The following is a 13,744-nucleotide window of genomic DNA, read 5'->3' as shown; positions in this document are numbered from 1 at the left end:
TTCTACAGTAAAATAATCCTACAGTACCACCTGTTTACCATACAAGAGACAATATCAAGGTATTAGGAATATTTCTTGGATATAGTATAGATAAAACAATAATCAATTCATGGAAAGTAAGAAATTTGTCATTATAAGGGAAAACTAATAATCAAATCCCTACTATGCTCTCAGTGAACTTATGAATTAGCACAAAATACCATTCCTGAGGAATATTTACAAAAAATAAACAAATTGATATTGTATTAATTTCTTTGGGTTAGTAAAATAAATTAGGTCGCAAAAGAAACTGTATATTTAGAAAAGCGACATTTTTATTTATTCTTAAATATGACTGATATAGAGATAATTGTTACAATGAATAGAATCAAACTAATATATAGAGTAATTCATAGTGAAATACAGACGTGGAACATACTAGGTAAACACTTTCTGACAGCTATGACAGAGCTTACAAAACAGATTATTTCTTATGTAGTTGCAGCAACACTCATAATTTGGAGTTGAAATAATTCCGGCAATTTATCGGGAAGGAATTTTGCATTGGCAAAAACTGCTAAAATAAGTATCTATAAGCAATGCAGAAGTTGCCCTAAACTTAAACAAATGCAGAAATCAAATGGTCTATGTAACTTTGTAAAGAAGTACATGAAACCCAACAACATCTTTTTAGTGGGTGCAGGTTTAGTGAAAAACAACTTGGTTCAGGATAGAACAATTACTAAATGAATGTCTAGCAACAAGCAATGTACATATTAGTTTAACAGAAAAGGAAAGAATCTTTGGTGTCTCAGAATATAATGATAATATAAACAAGAGGCCCAAGGGCCTTAGCGGTCACCTGAGTTTATATCATAGGTACTGGTAGCTTTATTTTATTATTTAGATGTGATGTGGAAATCAGCATGTAAACTAAGTGAAATACAATACTTGTCATGTCATCAAAGGAGAAGAATGTTAAAATATTGGTAAATGTTCCCCTTGGGGCCCTGCCAAAGATGATTCTGACAAAGTTTGAGTAATTTTCTGCTGAAAATGGATAAAATATACCCAAAAGTGTTATTTCCCTATATAAACTATAGCAAACTTTACCCCCTCCCACAGGGAGAAGCGATGGCCCGGGGGTCCTGAAATTGACAATTTCAATAAAGTTCCTGATGATCTTTCTATCCATGCACTGAAATTGACTGTAGTACCTCTGAGTCTGGAGAAGAAGATTTTTGAAATATTGGTAAATTTTCCCTTTGGGGCCTGCCCTGGCCCCTAGGGTTGGGGTAGGAATCTCAATTTTACATTTTAAAACCATCTTCCTCCAAGGATAATTCTTACCAAGTAAGAATAATTTCCTACAGAAAATTGTCAAAATATACACAAAAGTGTTGTTTCCCAATATAAACTATAGTAAACTTTACCCCTCCCCAAGGGAGAACAAATAGCTCGGGGGTCCTGAAATTTACAATTTAAGTAAAGACCCTGATGATCTTTCTATCCATGCAGAGAAAATGACTGTAGTACCTCTGAGTCTGTAGAATAAGATTTTTGAAATATTGGTTAATTTTCCCTTTGGGGCCCCGCCCTGGCCCCCGGGGTTGGGGTAGGAATCCCAATTTTACAATTTTGTAGCCTCATCTACCAAGGATGATTCTGACCAAGTTTGAAAAAATTCCATCCACTGCATTGTTCTTGAGAAGTTGAAAACGTAAAGAGTTTAAGCACGACGGACGACGACGGCGGACGGAAAGTGATCGGAACAGGTCACTTGAGCAAAGCTCAGGTGACCTAATAAACTATGTAATCTAATCATATTTCGGTCTAAATGGCTTATTTGGAAGGCAAGAAATCTACAGAAATTTGAAAATGAAGATCAAATTCCACTATCATTATTAAATATGATAACAAACCGATTGAAAATTACAGCAGATAATATAATAAGTGCAAACAGACAAAATCATACATTCTTTGCTTAAATTCATTCATTGAAATCACAACTATAATTAATACACATACAATTATGTTGCTACTGTAATGAATAAGTACAAAAAGAATCGTTTGTGATATACTGTGCTTTTATGTATTGCACCGAGTTTTTTTTTAATTTACCTTCTCTAAATAATGAAAATAATGAGTGAATGAATGTGAAAATTGGAATGAAAAGGAAAGGATATATAGTTTACATGGAATGCAAGAATAATACATATTCATTATAGTGAGTTTTTGTTATTTCAATCTGATGAAAATTTACATAATAAACAAGAGGCCCAGAGACAAGACATTTTAACATCTCTTAAACACTTAAGATATTGTTGTTTGAAATTTGATTGTAACTTTAAAGCTTTTAAACCATGTTGACTTTTGACCCCCAACTAGCACTTAAAGTTGACCTTTAACATCATTACTGTGAAAGAAAATGATTCGCACTGCTGGTCTACATAACATACTCATGTATCATGACTCTAGTCCAAATAGTGTTTAGGATATTGTTGTTTGAAGTTTTTAACATATTTGACCCCTGTGACCTTGAAAGTAGGTTGAGGTCATTTTAACGAGGAAACTTTATAGCACTCCATCCCAGGTACCTATTGGCCAAATATTATGACCCTGGACCTTATGGAAATTGAGAATAAGATTGTTAAAGCTTTTAACCCATGTTGACTTTTGACCCCAGACTAGCATTAAAAATTGACCTTTGACCTCATTACTGTAATTGAGAAAATGATTCACACTGCTGGTCTACATAACATACCCAAGTATCATGACTCTAGTCCAAATGGTTCCTAGGATATTGTTGTTTCAATTTTTGAACATTTTTGACCCCTGTGACCTTGAAAGTAAGTCAACGTCATTTTAATGAGGACAGTTTATAGCACTCCATCCCAGGTACCTACTGGCCAAATATCATGACCCTAGGTCCTCCAGTTCTTCAGAAGAAGTCGTTTAAAAGAACAAGAGGCCCAGAGGGCCTGTAACGCTCACCTGGATACCAAAGCAATCATGGCAAAATATTCTCCGAATGAGATCAACGGAATGTGCCAGACCCCAAGGCCAATCCTAAAGTAGCATATCTGTATTAGAATCTGCATACCCAGCAATTTTATGTATGGTTATGGGGTGAGGATCTCAACTGTTTCCAAGCTTTGACTCAGAAACCATAGTTCTACAGTAGAAGTCGTTTATAGCAATATAGCAAAATTGACCCCTTTTTGGCCCCACCCTCAGCCCCACCATTTGTATAATTTTGAATACCCACCATCTAGGGATGCTTCCAGTCAAATATGGTTGATATCCACCTCTAAGTTCCAGAGAAGAAGTCGCTTAAAGCAATATTGCAAAATTGACCCCTTTTTGCCCCGCCTCTCAGCCCCCTGGAGGGTCAGCTCGATCATTTGTACATTTTGAATCCCTGACACCTAGGGATGCTTCCATTCAAATATGGTTGATATCGACTTCTTAGTTCCAGAGAAGAAGTCGATTGAAGCAATAAAGCCTCATTGACTCCTTCTGGCCCCGCCCCTCAGCCCCCTCGGGGGTCAGCCGAACTATTTGTACAATTTTGAATCCCTGACACCTAGAGATGCATCCAGTCAAATATGGTTGATATCCATGGCATAGTTCTACAGAAGAAGTCGTTTGTAGCAATATAGCGATATTGCCCCCTTTTGGCCCCGCCCCTCAGCCCCCTGGGGGGTCAGCCCAACCATTTGTACAATTTTGAATCTCCATCACCTAGGGATGCTTTCAGTCAAATATGGTTGATATCCATCTCTCAGTTTTAGAGAAGAAGTTGCTGAAAGCAGTATAGCCAAATTGTCCGCTTTTTGCCCCGCCCCTCAGCCCCCTGGGGGGTCAGCCCCATCAATTGTACAATTTTGAATCCCAACCACCTAGGGATGCTTCCAGTCAAATATGGTTGATATCCACTTCTTAGTTCCAGAGAAGAAGTCGCTTAAAGCAATCTATCCAAATTGACCCCTTTTGGCCCCGCCTCTCAGCCCCCTGGGGGGTCAGCCCCACCATTTGTACAATTTTGAATCCCCATCACCTAGGGATGCTTCCAGTCAAATTTAGTTGAATTCCAATTAGTGGTTAAGAAGAAGAAGTCGTTTAAGGAAATTGTTGACGGACGGACGCACGGACGACGGAAGGACAAAGGAAGCAACGATATGGCATAAGCTCACCTTGGTCATTCGGACCAGGTGAGCTAAAAACAGACAGACGATGGACGCCGTAGTACGGCATAAAAACAAGCAAATTCATGGAATTTATATCCCCCTCTTGCAGGATATATTGTAGGTTAACATTATTGAGGGTAGGTTTAAACATGTGAGTATCGTGCTGTTGAGACATAATGTATAGCTTGAAACTTGAAGAAAGAAAAAAGTGCCCCATACCTCATTGATTATCCGTAAATATGCACAAATCACATCGGTTGGCAAACTTAGCATGAGTTGGATGTGCATAAGGAATTTGGTTGAAACATCTTAACAATATCTATATCTATAACTCGCCAAACCCAGTGATCAAGATTGAAGAAAAACAGTTAACATTAGTTGTAGTTATTGCATGGAAACGAAGCGCGGCAGATAATGATGTTTTTCATTATTCAAGGGGCCATTACTCCGCCAAATGGGGTTCCCTGAGAGTGGTCATCAAACTTAGCCGCGCCCTTAAGGTATTTAACCCTGTGACCAAGTTTGAAGAAAATTGGTTAACATTTGTTGTAGTTATTGCACGGAAACGAAGCGCGGCAGATAATGACGTTTTTCATCATTCAAGGGGCCATACCTCTGCCAAATAGGGTCAGCTAGACAGACAGACAGTCAGATAGACAGACCCAAATTAATATCTCCTGTTTCAGTGAAAACAGGGGATGACAATGTATACTGGTAATAAGATGAATAATGATGTAGCTATATGTAAAACAATGTATGCTGGCTATAAGATGAAGAATGAGGTGGTGATATGTAAAACAATGTATGCTTGTTATAAGATGAAGAATGATGCAGTGATATGTAAAACAATGTATGCTGGCTATAAGATGAAGAATGAGGTGGTGATATGTAAAACAATGTATGCTGGCTTTAAGATGAAGAATGAGGTGGTGATATGTAAAACAATGTATGCTGGCTATAAGATGAAGAATGAGGTGGTGATATGTAAAACAATGTATGCTGGCTTTAAGATGAAGAATGATGTGGTGATATGTAAAACAATGTATGCTGGTTATAAGATGAAGAATGAGGTGGTGATATGTAAAACAATGTATGCTGGTTAAAGATGAAGAATGATGCAGTACTGATATGTAAAACAATGTATGCTTGTTATAAGATGAAGAATGATGTAGTGTTTTTTAAAACAATGTATGCTGGTTATAAGATGAAGAATGATGTAGATGCCAAGTATCAAACAAGAGGACCAATGGGCCTGCATCGCTCACCTGTTATTAATCTAACACTTGTAATCTTAAGATTTCATAAGAACCTATTTAAAGATTTAAACATATGACGCCTCTGACCTTAATTGTCGAACAAGGACATTAGGTTGAAAGTGGATCAAGGTCATTCATTTGAACAAACTTGATAGCCCTTCATCTCAGCATGCTACTGGCCAAATATCATCACCTTGGGCATTTTGGTTATTCAGAAGAAGTTGTTTAAAGTTTTTAACATATTTGACCCCTGTGATCTTGAATATGGGTGAAGGTCATTCATTTGAACAAACTTGGAAGCCCTTCATCTTAGCATGCTACTGACCAAATATCATCACCCTGGGCATTTTGGTTATTCAGAATAAGTTGTTTAAAGTTTTTTTAAGACAATTGGCCCCTGTGACCTTGAATACATTTGAAGGTCATTCATTTGAACAAACTTGGTAGCCCTTCATCCCAGTTTGCTTCTGGCCAAATATCATCACCTTAGGCCTTTCGGATATTAAGAAGAAATCGTTTAAAGTAAAATATTGACGGACGGACGCGGCGCCACGGCATAAGCTCACTTGGCACTTCGTGCCAGGTGAGCTAAAAAACTATAAGTTAACACACTTGAATTCTCACACAAATTAAATCTCATTAATTATGAAATAACCAATAGAACAAGAAGTTTTGCCAAAATAAAACTGCAGTGTTCTCTCATTGAAATAAGAATCAGCAAACAGATCCCTGACAAGACTTACCCTTTGATCAAACATTTATTCTCCCATCTGTACCTCATCTCCAGCACAAACTCCTGCCATAGTTGGGCCAAGCCTCGCAGGCCCCCATTACCAATGTTGATAATACAAAGACACACAGCAAGGCTATGCACCAATGTGTCTTTGGGACAAGACTTCAACTGCTTTGATAGGTTCTGGAAAAATGTAAATATTCAACATAAGTGCCATATATTACCTGTTATATATACTGAACAAAAAAAGAAACGCACAAAGTTCCCCCCTGCAGTTCACCTTATATTAGCTGTAAGGAAATAATGGAATATTTGGTCAGGTATTACATCAAGAATGATCTCCCTTCTCAACAATATACCCTAAAATCAGCCAAGCGTGACGATATCATTGTGTGACTTTGTGCCTTCTTTAGTCCAAATCACGCGGCATGATCAAGCCAAGTCAAAGTTTTTCAAACAAATAATCTCAACGGATACTCTAAGTTCAGCCACATTAATTTTCCACATTGGCATTTTGATTTCGCAATTGACTGAGATGCCACGCTTAACGCAAATTCAGAGGGGTAGAGCAATTGCGATGTTGATGGATGGTCATAGCCAAACTGCTGTCGCACGGCAGTTTGGCGTTGGCCCGTGTACAATTAACCGTCTCTGTACAGGTTTCCGTGCTACTGGGTTAGTTTCCGATCGTCCCAGGAGCAGTCGTCTGCGTGTAATGACCGCACGACAAGACAGGGCGATTTGATTGTCGCACTTGCACAACAGATTCAAGACTGCTGTCACATACCTTAGGTACTCATGGCAGACCCATTAGTCCTCAAACTGCCAGGAACCGCTTGTGTGCCGAGAGAATCATTGCGCCGACCTTATGTCGGGCCACCTCTGACACCACGGAGGCGGCAAGTGCATCTTGACTGGATGCACAGACATGGCCGGAATAGGTTTGGGATGCGTCGATGGAGGCGTGTGGTGTTCACCGACGAGTCTAGATTCTGTCTGTATCGCTCAGACGGAACAAAAAGGGTATATCGCAGACGCGGTGAGCGTTTTGCCGACACATGCGTGGTTGAACGCAATAGATTCGGTGGGGCTTCTGTAATGGTTTGGGGAGGCACCTCCCATAGAGTAAAATCCCCCTTAGTAGTCCTGGATCAAAACCTCAATGCCGTTCGATACAGAGTCCAGATCCTCCAACAACATGTCCTTCCACTTCTCAGACGTCATAACCTAATTTTCCAGCAAGACAATGCTCGACCGCATGTTGCCAGTGTCTGTCGTGATTTTCTCATGGCAAACAACATTCAGCCTCTGGAATGGCCCCCATATAGCCCCGACATGTCTCTCATTGAGGATCTGTGGGATGAGCTGGACAGGCGTATAAGGAAACATCAAAACCCCCCAACTAACAGCGGTCAGTTGATCGCAGCATTAACAAAAGAATGGAACAACATTCCCTTAAGGCGAATAAATGTTCTCTTGAATTCAATGCATAGGAGAATCCGTGCAGGGATTCATGCAAAAGGTGCCCACACCAGGTACTAAAATGTCATTTTGTTTTTCGCGGGTATCCCACTTTTGAGTAACTACTGAAAACACGAGTGACGTCACAGAGACTTTTCTTCTACAGTATTGTAAAGAGTAGACTTGTCCCTTCATATTGATATCAAATTTTGCACAAATTTCCTAAAATATCATAGGCTATTGATTGCATAATTTAATTGTGTGTTTCTTTTTTTGTTCAGTATACATGTACTGTACCCCGAGGACATCTGTACCAGTTGTCAGTAAATATATACATGTACTGTGCCCTGAGGACCTCTGTACCAGTTGTCAGTAAATATATACAAGAACTGTAACCTGAGGACCTCTGTACCAGTTGTCAGTAAATATATACATGTATTGTGCCCTTAGGACCTCTGTACAAGTTGTCAGTAAATATATACATGTATTGTGCCATGAGGACCTCTGTACCAATTGTCAGTAAATATATATTTATGTACTGTACCCTGTGGACCTGTGTACCAGTTGTTAGTAAATATATACATATGTTCTGTACCCTGAGGACCTCTGCACCAGTTTTCAGTAAATATATAGATGTACTGTATACTGAGGACTTCTGTACCAGTTTTCAGTAAATAAATACATGAACTGTGCTTTGAGGACACTGTACCAGTTTTCAGTAAATATATAGATGTTCTGTACCCTGAGAACCTCTCTACCAGTTGTCAGTAAATATATACATGTACTGTGCCCTGAGGACCACTGTACCAGATGTCAGTAAATATATAGAAGGTCGGTACCCTGAGTACTTCTGTACCAGTTGTCAGTAAATATATACATGTATTGTGCCCTGAGGACCACTGTACCAGATGTCAGTAAATATATAGATGTTCAGTACCCTGAGGACTTCTGTACCAGATGTCAGTAAATATATGCATGTACTGTGCCCTGAGGACCTCTGTACCATTTTTCAGTAAATATATACATGTACTGTACCCTGATGACCTCTGTACCAGTTGTCAGTAAATATATAGATGTTCTGTATCCTGAGGACCTCTGTACCAGTTGTCAGTAAATATATAGATGTTCTGTATCCTGAGGACCTCTGTACCAGTTGTCAGTAAATATATACATGTATTGTGCCCTGAGGACCACTGTACAAGATGTCAGTAAATATATAGATGTTCAGTACCCTGAGGACTTCTGTACCAGATGTCAGTAAATATATGCATGTTCTGTGCCCTGAGGACCTCTGTACCATTTTTCAGTAAATATATACATGTACTGTACCCTGATGTCTTCTTTATCAGTTGTCAGTAAATATATACATGTTCTGTACCCTGATGACTTCTGTACCAGATGTCAGTAAATATATACATGTATTGTGCCATGAGGACCTCTGTACCAGTTGTCAGTAAATATATAGATGTACTGTACCCTGAGGACCTGTGTACCAGTTGTCAATAGATATATAGATGTACTGTGCCCTGAGGACCTCTGTACCAGTCGTCAGTAAATATATACATGTACTGTGCCCTGAGGACACTGTACCAGTTTTCAGTAAATAAATACATGAACTGTGCCTTGAGGACACTGTACCAGTTGTCAGTAAATATATACATGCACTGTGCCCTGAGGACTTCTGTACCAGTTGTCAGTAAATATATAGATGTTCTGTATCCTGAGGACCTCTGTACCAGTTGTCAGTAAATATATAGATGTTCTGTACCCTGAGGACCTCTGCACCAGTTTTCAGTAAATATATAGATGTACTGTATACTGAGGACTTCTGTACCAGTTTTCAGTAAATAAATACATGTATTGTGCCCTGAGGACCTCTGTACCAGTTGTCAGTAAATATATACATGTGCTGTACCCTGATGACCTCTGTACCAGTTGTCAGTAAATATATACATGTACTGTGCCCTGAGGACCACTGTACCAGATGTCAGTAAATATATAGGAGGTCGGTACCCTGAGGACTTCTGTACCAGATGTCAGTAAATATATACATGTATTGTGCCCTGAGGACCTCTGTACCAGTTGTCAGTAAATATATACATATACTGTGCCCTGAGGACACTGTCACAGTTGTCAGTAAATATATAACATCTGTACCAGTTGTCAGTAAATATATACATGTACTGTACCCCGAGGACCTCTGTACCAGTTGTCAGGAAATATATACATGTACTGTACCCCGAGGACCTCTGTACCAGTTGACGGTAAATATGTACATGTATTGTGACCCGGGGACCTCTGTACCAGTTTACAGTAAATGTACTGTACCCCGAGGACCTCTGTGCCAGTTGTCGGTAAATATATACATGTACTGTGCCCTGAGGACACTTTCACAGTTGTCAGTAAATAAGGACCTCTGTACAAGTTGTCAGTAAATATATAAATGTTCTGTAACCTGAGGACCTCTGAACCAGTTGTCAGTAAATATATACATGGACTGTGCCCTGAGGACCTCTGTACCAGTTGTCGGTAAATATATACATGTACTGTGCCCTGAGGACACTGTCACAGTTGTCAGTAAATATATAAATGTTCTGTAACCTGAGGACCTCTGTACCAGTTGTCAGTAAATATATACATGTGCTGTACCCTGAGGACGTCTGTACCAGTTGTCAGTTAATATATACATGTACTGTACCCCGAGGACCTCTGTACCAGTTGACGGTAAATATGTACATGTATTGTGACCCGGGGACCTCTGTACCAGTTTACAGTAAATATATACATGTTCTGTACCCTGAGGACCTCTGCACCAGTTGTCAGTAAATATATACATGTACTGTGCCCTGAGGACCACTGTACCAGATGTCAGTAAATATATTGATGTTCGGTACCCTGATGACCTCTGTACCAGTTGTCAGTAAATATATACATGTATTGTACCCTGATGACCTCTGTACCAGTTGTCAGTAAATATATACATGTATTGTACCCTGATGACCTCTGTACCAGTTGTCAGTAAATATATACATGTATTGTACCCTGATGACCTCTGTACCAGTTGTCAGTAAATATATACATGTATTGTACCCTGATGACCTCTGTACCAGTTGTCAGTAAATATATACATGTATTGTACCCTGATGACCTCTGTACCAGTTGTCAGTAAATATATACATGTATTGTACCCTGATGACCTCTGTACCAGTTGTCAGTAAATATATACATGTATTGTACCCTGATGACCTCTGTACCAGTTGTCAGTAAATATATACATGTATTGTACCCTGATGACCTCTGTACCAGTTGTCAGTAAATATATACATGTATTGTACCCTGATGACCTCTGTACCAGTTGTCAGTAAATATATACATGTATTGTACCCTGATGACCTCTGTACCAGTTGTCAGTAAATATATACATGTATTGTACCCTGATGACCTCTGTACCAGTTGTCAGTAAATATATACATGTATTGTACCCTGATGACCTCTGTACCAGTTGTCAGTAAATATATACATGTACTGTGCCCTGAGGACACTGTAACAGTTGTCAGTAAATATATACATGTGCTGTACCCTGATGACATCTGCACCAGTTAACAGTAAATATATACAAGTACTGTACCCTGAGGACCTCTGTGTATCGGTTGTCTGACTCTGGAGGATCAGTTTCTGTTGCATCCGTCTCCTTCTCCTCTTCACCATCTTCCTTTTGTTTCTCAAAAGAATCCTTTGCATCCGGGAACAAAAGCTATGAAAGAAGATAAAAAAGGATCTGGTAAACATAAAGTACAAACTACTAAGCCTTACTCAAAAAAGTGGTCCAAGGGGCCTGTGTCTCCGAAAAGGCCATGACAGCTAATATTTATAATATCTAATATCTAGTAAAATTTATCATAATGTTGAGAAAGTGAATAACTTCCAGATGGAGGTAGAAGTGGTGTAAAGCTGGCCATCTAAGATTCTGAAACAATCAGAAAAAGATGCCCATGGGACCTAACCATCCCCTGAGTAGTGATACTGTTGTTATTTGATGTAATAAAGAAATAAGGTAGATATAATTCAAGCTGGTAATTGTTAGAAAACAGTATGATACCTTGTACAATAGTCGGTAATAGTACAATACCTTTTACAATGGTCGGTAATGGTAGAATACCTTGTACAATGGTAGGTAATGGTACAATACTTTGTACAATGGTAGGTAATAGTAAAATACCTTGTACAATGGTAGGTAATAGTACAATACCTTGTACAATGGTCGGTAATGGTATGATACCTTGTATAATGGTAGGTAATAGTACAATACCTTGTACAATGGTAGGTAATAATACAATACCTTGTACTATGGTAGGGAATAGTACAATACCTTGTACAATGGTCGGTAATAATACAATACCTTGTACAATGGTAGGTAATGGTACAATACTTTGTACAATGATAGGTAATAGTACAATACCTTGTACAATGATAGGTAATGGTACAATACCATGTACAATGGTTGGTAATAGTAAAATATCTTGTACAATGGAAGGTAATAGTACAATACCTTGTACAATGGTAGGTAATAATACAATACCTTGTACAATGATAGGTAATGGTACAATACCATGTACAATGGTTGGTAATAGTAAAATATCTTGTACAATGGAAGGTAATAGTACAATACCTTGTACAATGGTAGGGAATGGTACAATACCTTGTACAATGGTAGGTAATAGTAAAATACCTTGTACAATGGAAGGTAATAGTACAATACCTTGTACAATGGAAGGTAATAGTACAATACCTTGTACAATGGAAGGTAATAGTACAATACCTTGTACAATGGTAGGTAATGGTATGATACTTAGTACAATGGTAGATAATAGTACAAGACCTTGTACAATGATAGGTAATATTACAATACCTTGTACAATGGTAGGTAATAGTACAATACCATGTACAATGGTTGGTAATAATACAATACCTTGTACAATGATAGGTAATATTACAATACCTTGTACAATGGTAGGTAATAGTACAATCCCTTGTACAATGGTAGGTAATAGTACAATCCCTTGTACAATGGTAGGTAATAATACAATACCTCGTACAATGGTAGGTAATAATACAATACCTTGTATAATGGTCGGTAATAGTAAAATATCTTGTACAATGGAAGGTAATAGTACAATACCTTGTACAATGGTATGTAATAGTACAATACCTTGTACAATGGTAGGTAATAATACAATACCTCGTACAATGGTAGGTAATAATACAATACCTTGTTCAATGATAGGTAATAGTACAATACCTTGTACAATGGTAGGGAATGGTACAATACCTTGTACAATGGTAGGTAATAGTACAATCCCTTGTACAATGGTAGGTAATAGTACAATCCCTTGTACAATGGTAGGTAATAATACAATACCTTGTTCAATGATAGGTAATAGTACAATACCTTGTACAATGGTAGGTAATGGTATGATACTTAGTACAATGGTAGATAATAGTACAATACCTTGTACAATGATAGGTAATATTACAATACCTTGTACAAAAGTAGGTAATAATACAATACCTTGTACAATGATAGGTAATGGTATGATACTTAGTACAATGGTAGGTAATGGTACAATACCTTGTACGATGGTCGGTAATAATACAATACCTTGTACAATGGTCTGTAATGGTATGATACTTAGTACAATGATAGGTAATGGTACAATACCTTGTACAATGGTAGGTAATATTACAATACCTTGTACAATGGAAGGAAATAGTACAATACCTTGTACTATGGTAGGTAATGGTATAATACCTTGTACAATGGTCTGTAATGGTGTGATACTTAGTACAATGATAGGTAATATTACAATACCTTGTACAATGGTATGTAATGGTACAATACCTTGTAAAATGGTAGGTAATGGTACAATTCCTTGCACTATGGTAGGTAATGGTCCAATACCTTGTACAATGGTATGTAATGGTACAATACCTTGCGCTATGGTAGGTAATGGTCCAATACCTTGTACAATGGAATGTAATAGTACAATACCTTGTACAATGATAGGTAATAATACAATACTTTGTACAATGGTAGGTTATAGTATTCTATTCTATCAATCTATAGT

General features: G+C 38.2%; 1 protein-coding gene across 1 annotated transcript in view; it reads right to left on the bottom strand.

Moving 5' to 3' along the window:
* Positions 1-6,168: 6,168 nt before the first annotated feature.
* The window catches only part of LOC110457242 (rab3 GTPase-activating protein catalytic subunit-like), a gene marked incomplete at its 3' end in the record, with an annotated part of 52,140 nt that continues 44,564 nt past the window's right edge, over positions 6,169-13,744 (bottom strand). Inside the window, exons 15-16 of the mRNA XM_021508429.1 lie at positions 11,248-11,373; positions 6,169-6,341 (exon numbers count right to left, since the gene is read on the bottom strand). Of these exons, the coding sequence (XP_021364104.1) occupies positions 6,169-6,341; positions 11,248-11,373 (299 nt within the window). The remainder of the gene's footprint in view (positions 6,342-11,247; positions 11,374-13,744) is intronic.

Source organism: Mizuhopecten yessoensis, unplaced genomic scaffold (genome assembly GCF_002113885.1).
Source record: "Mizuhopecten yessoensis strain PY_sf001 unplaced genomic scaffold, ASM211388v2 scaffold1105, whole genome shotgun sequence".
NCBI lineage: Eukaryota > Metazoa > Mollusca > Bivalvia > Pectinida > Pectinidae > Mizuhopecten > Mizuhopecten yessoensis.
Note: the sequence above shows the minus strand (reverse complement) of the source record. Positions and strands in the feature narration are given on the sequence as shown.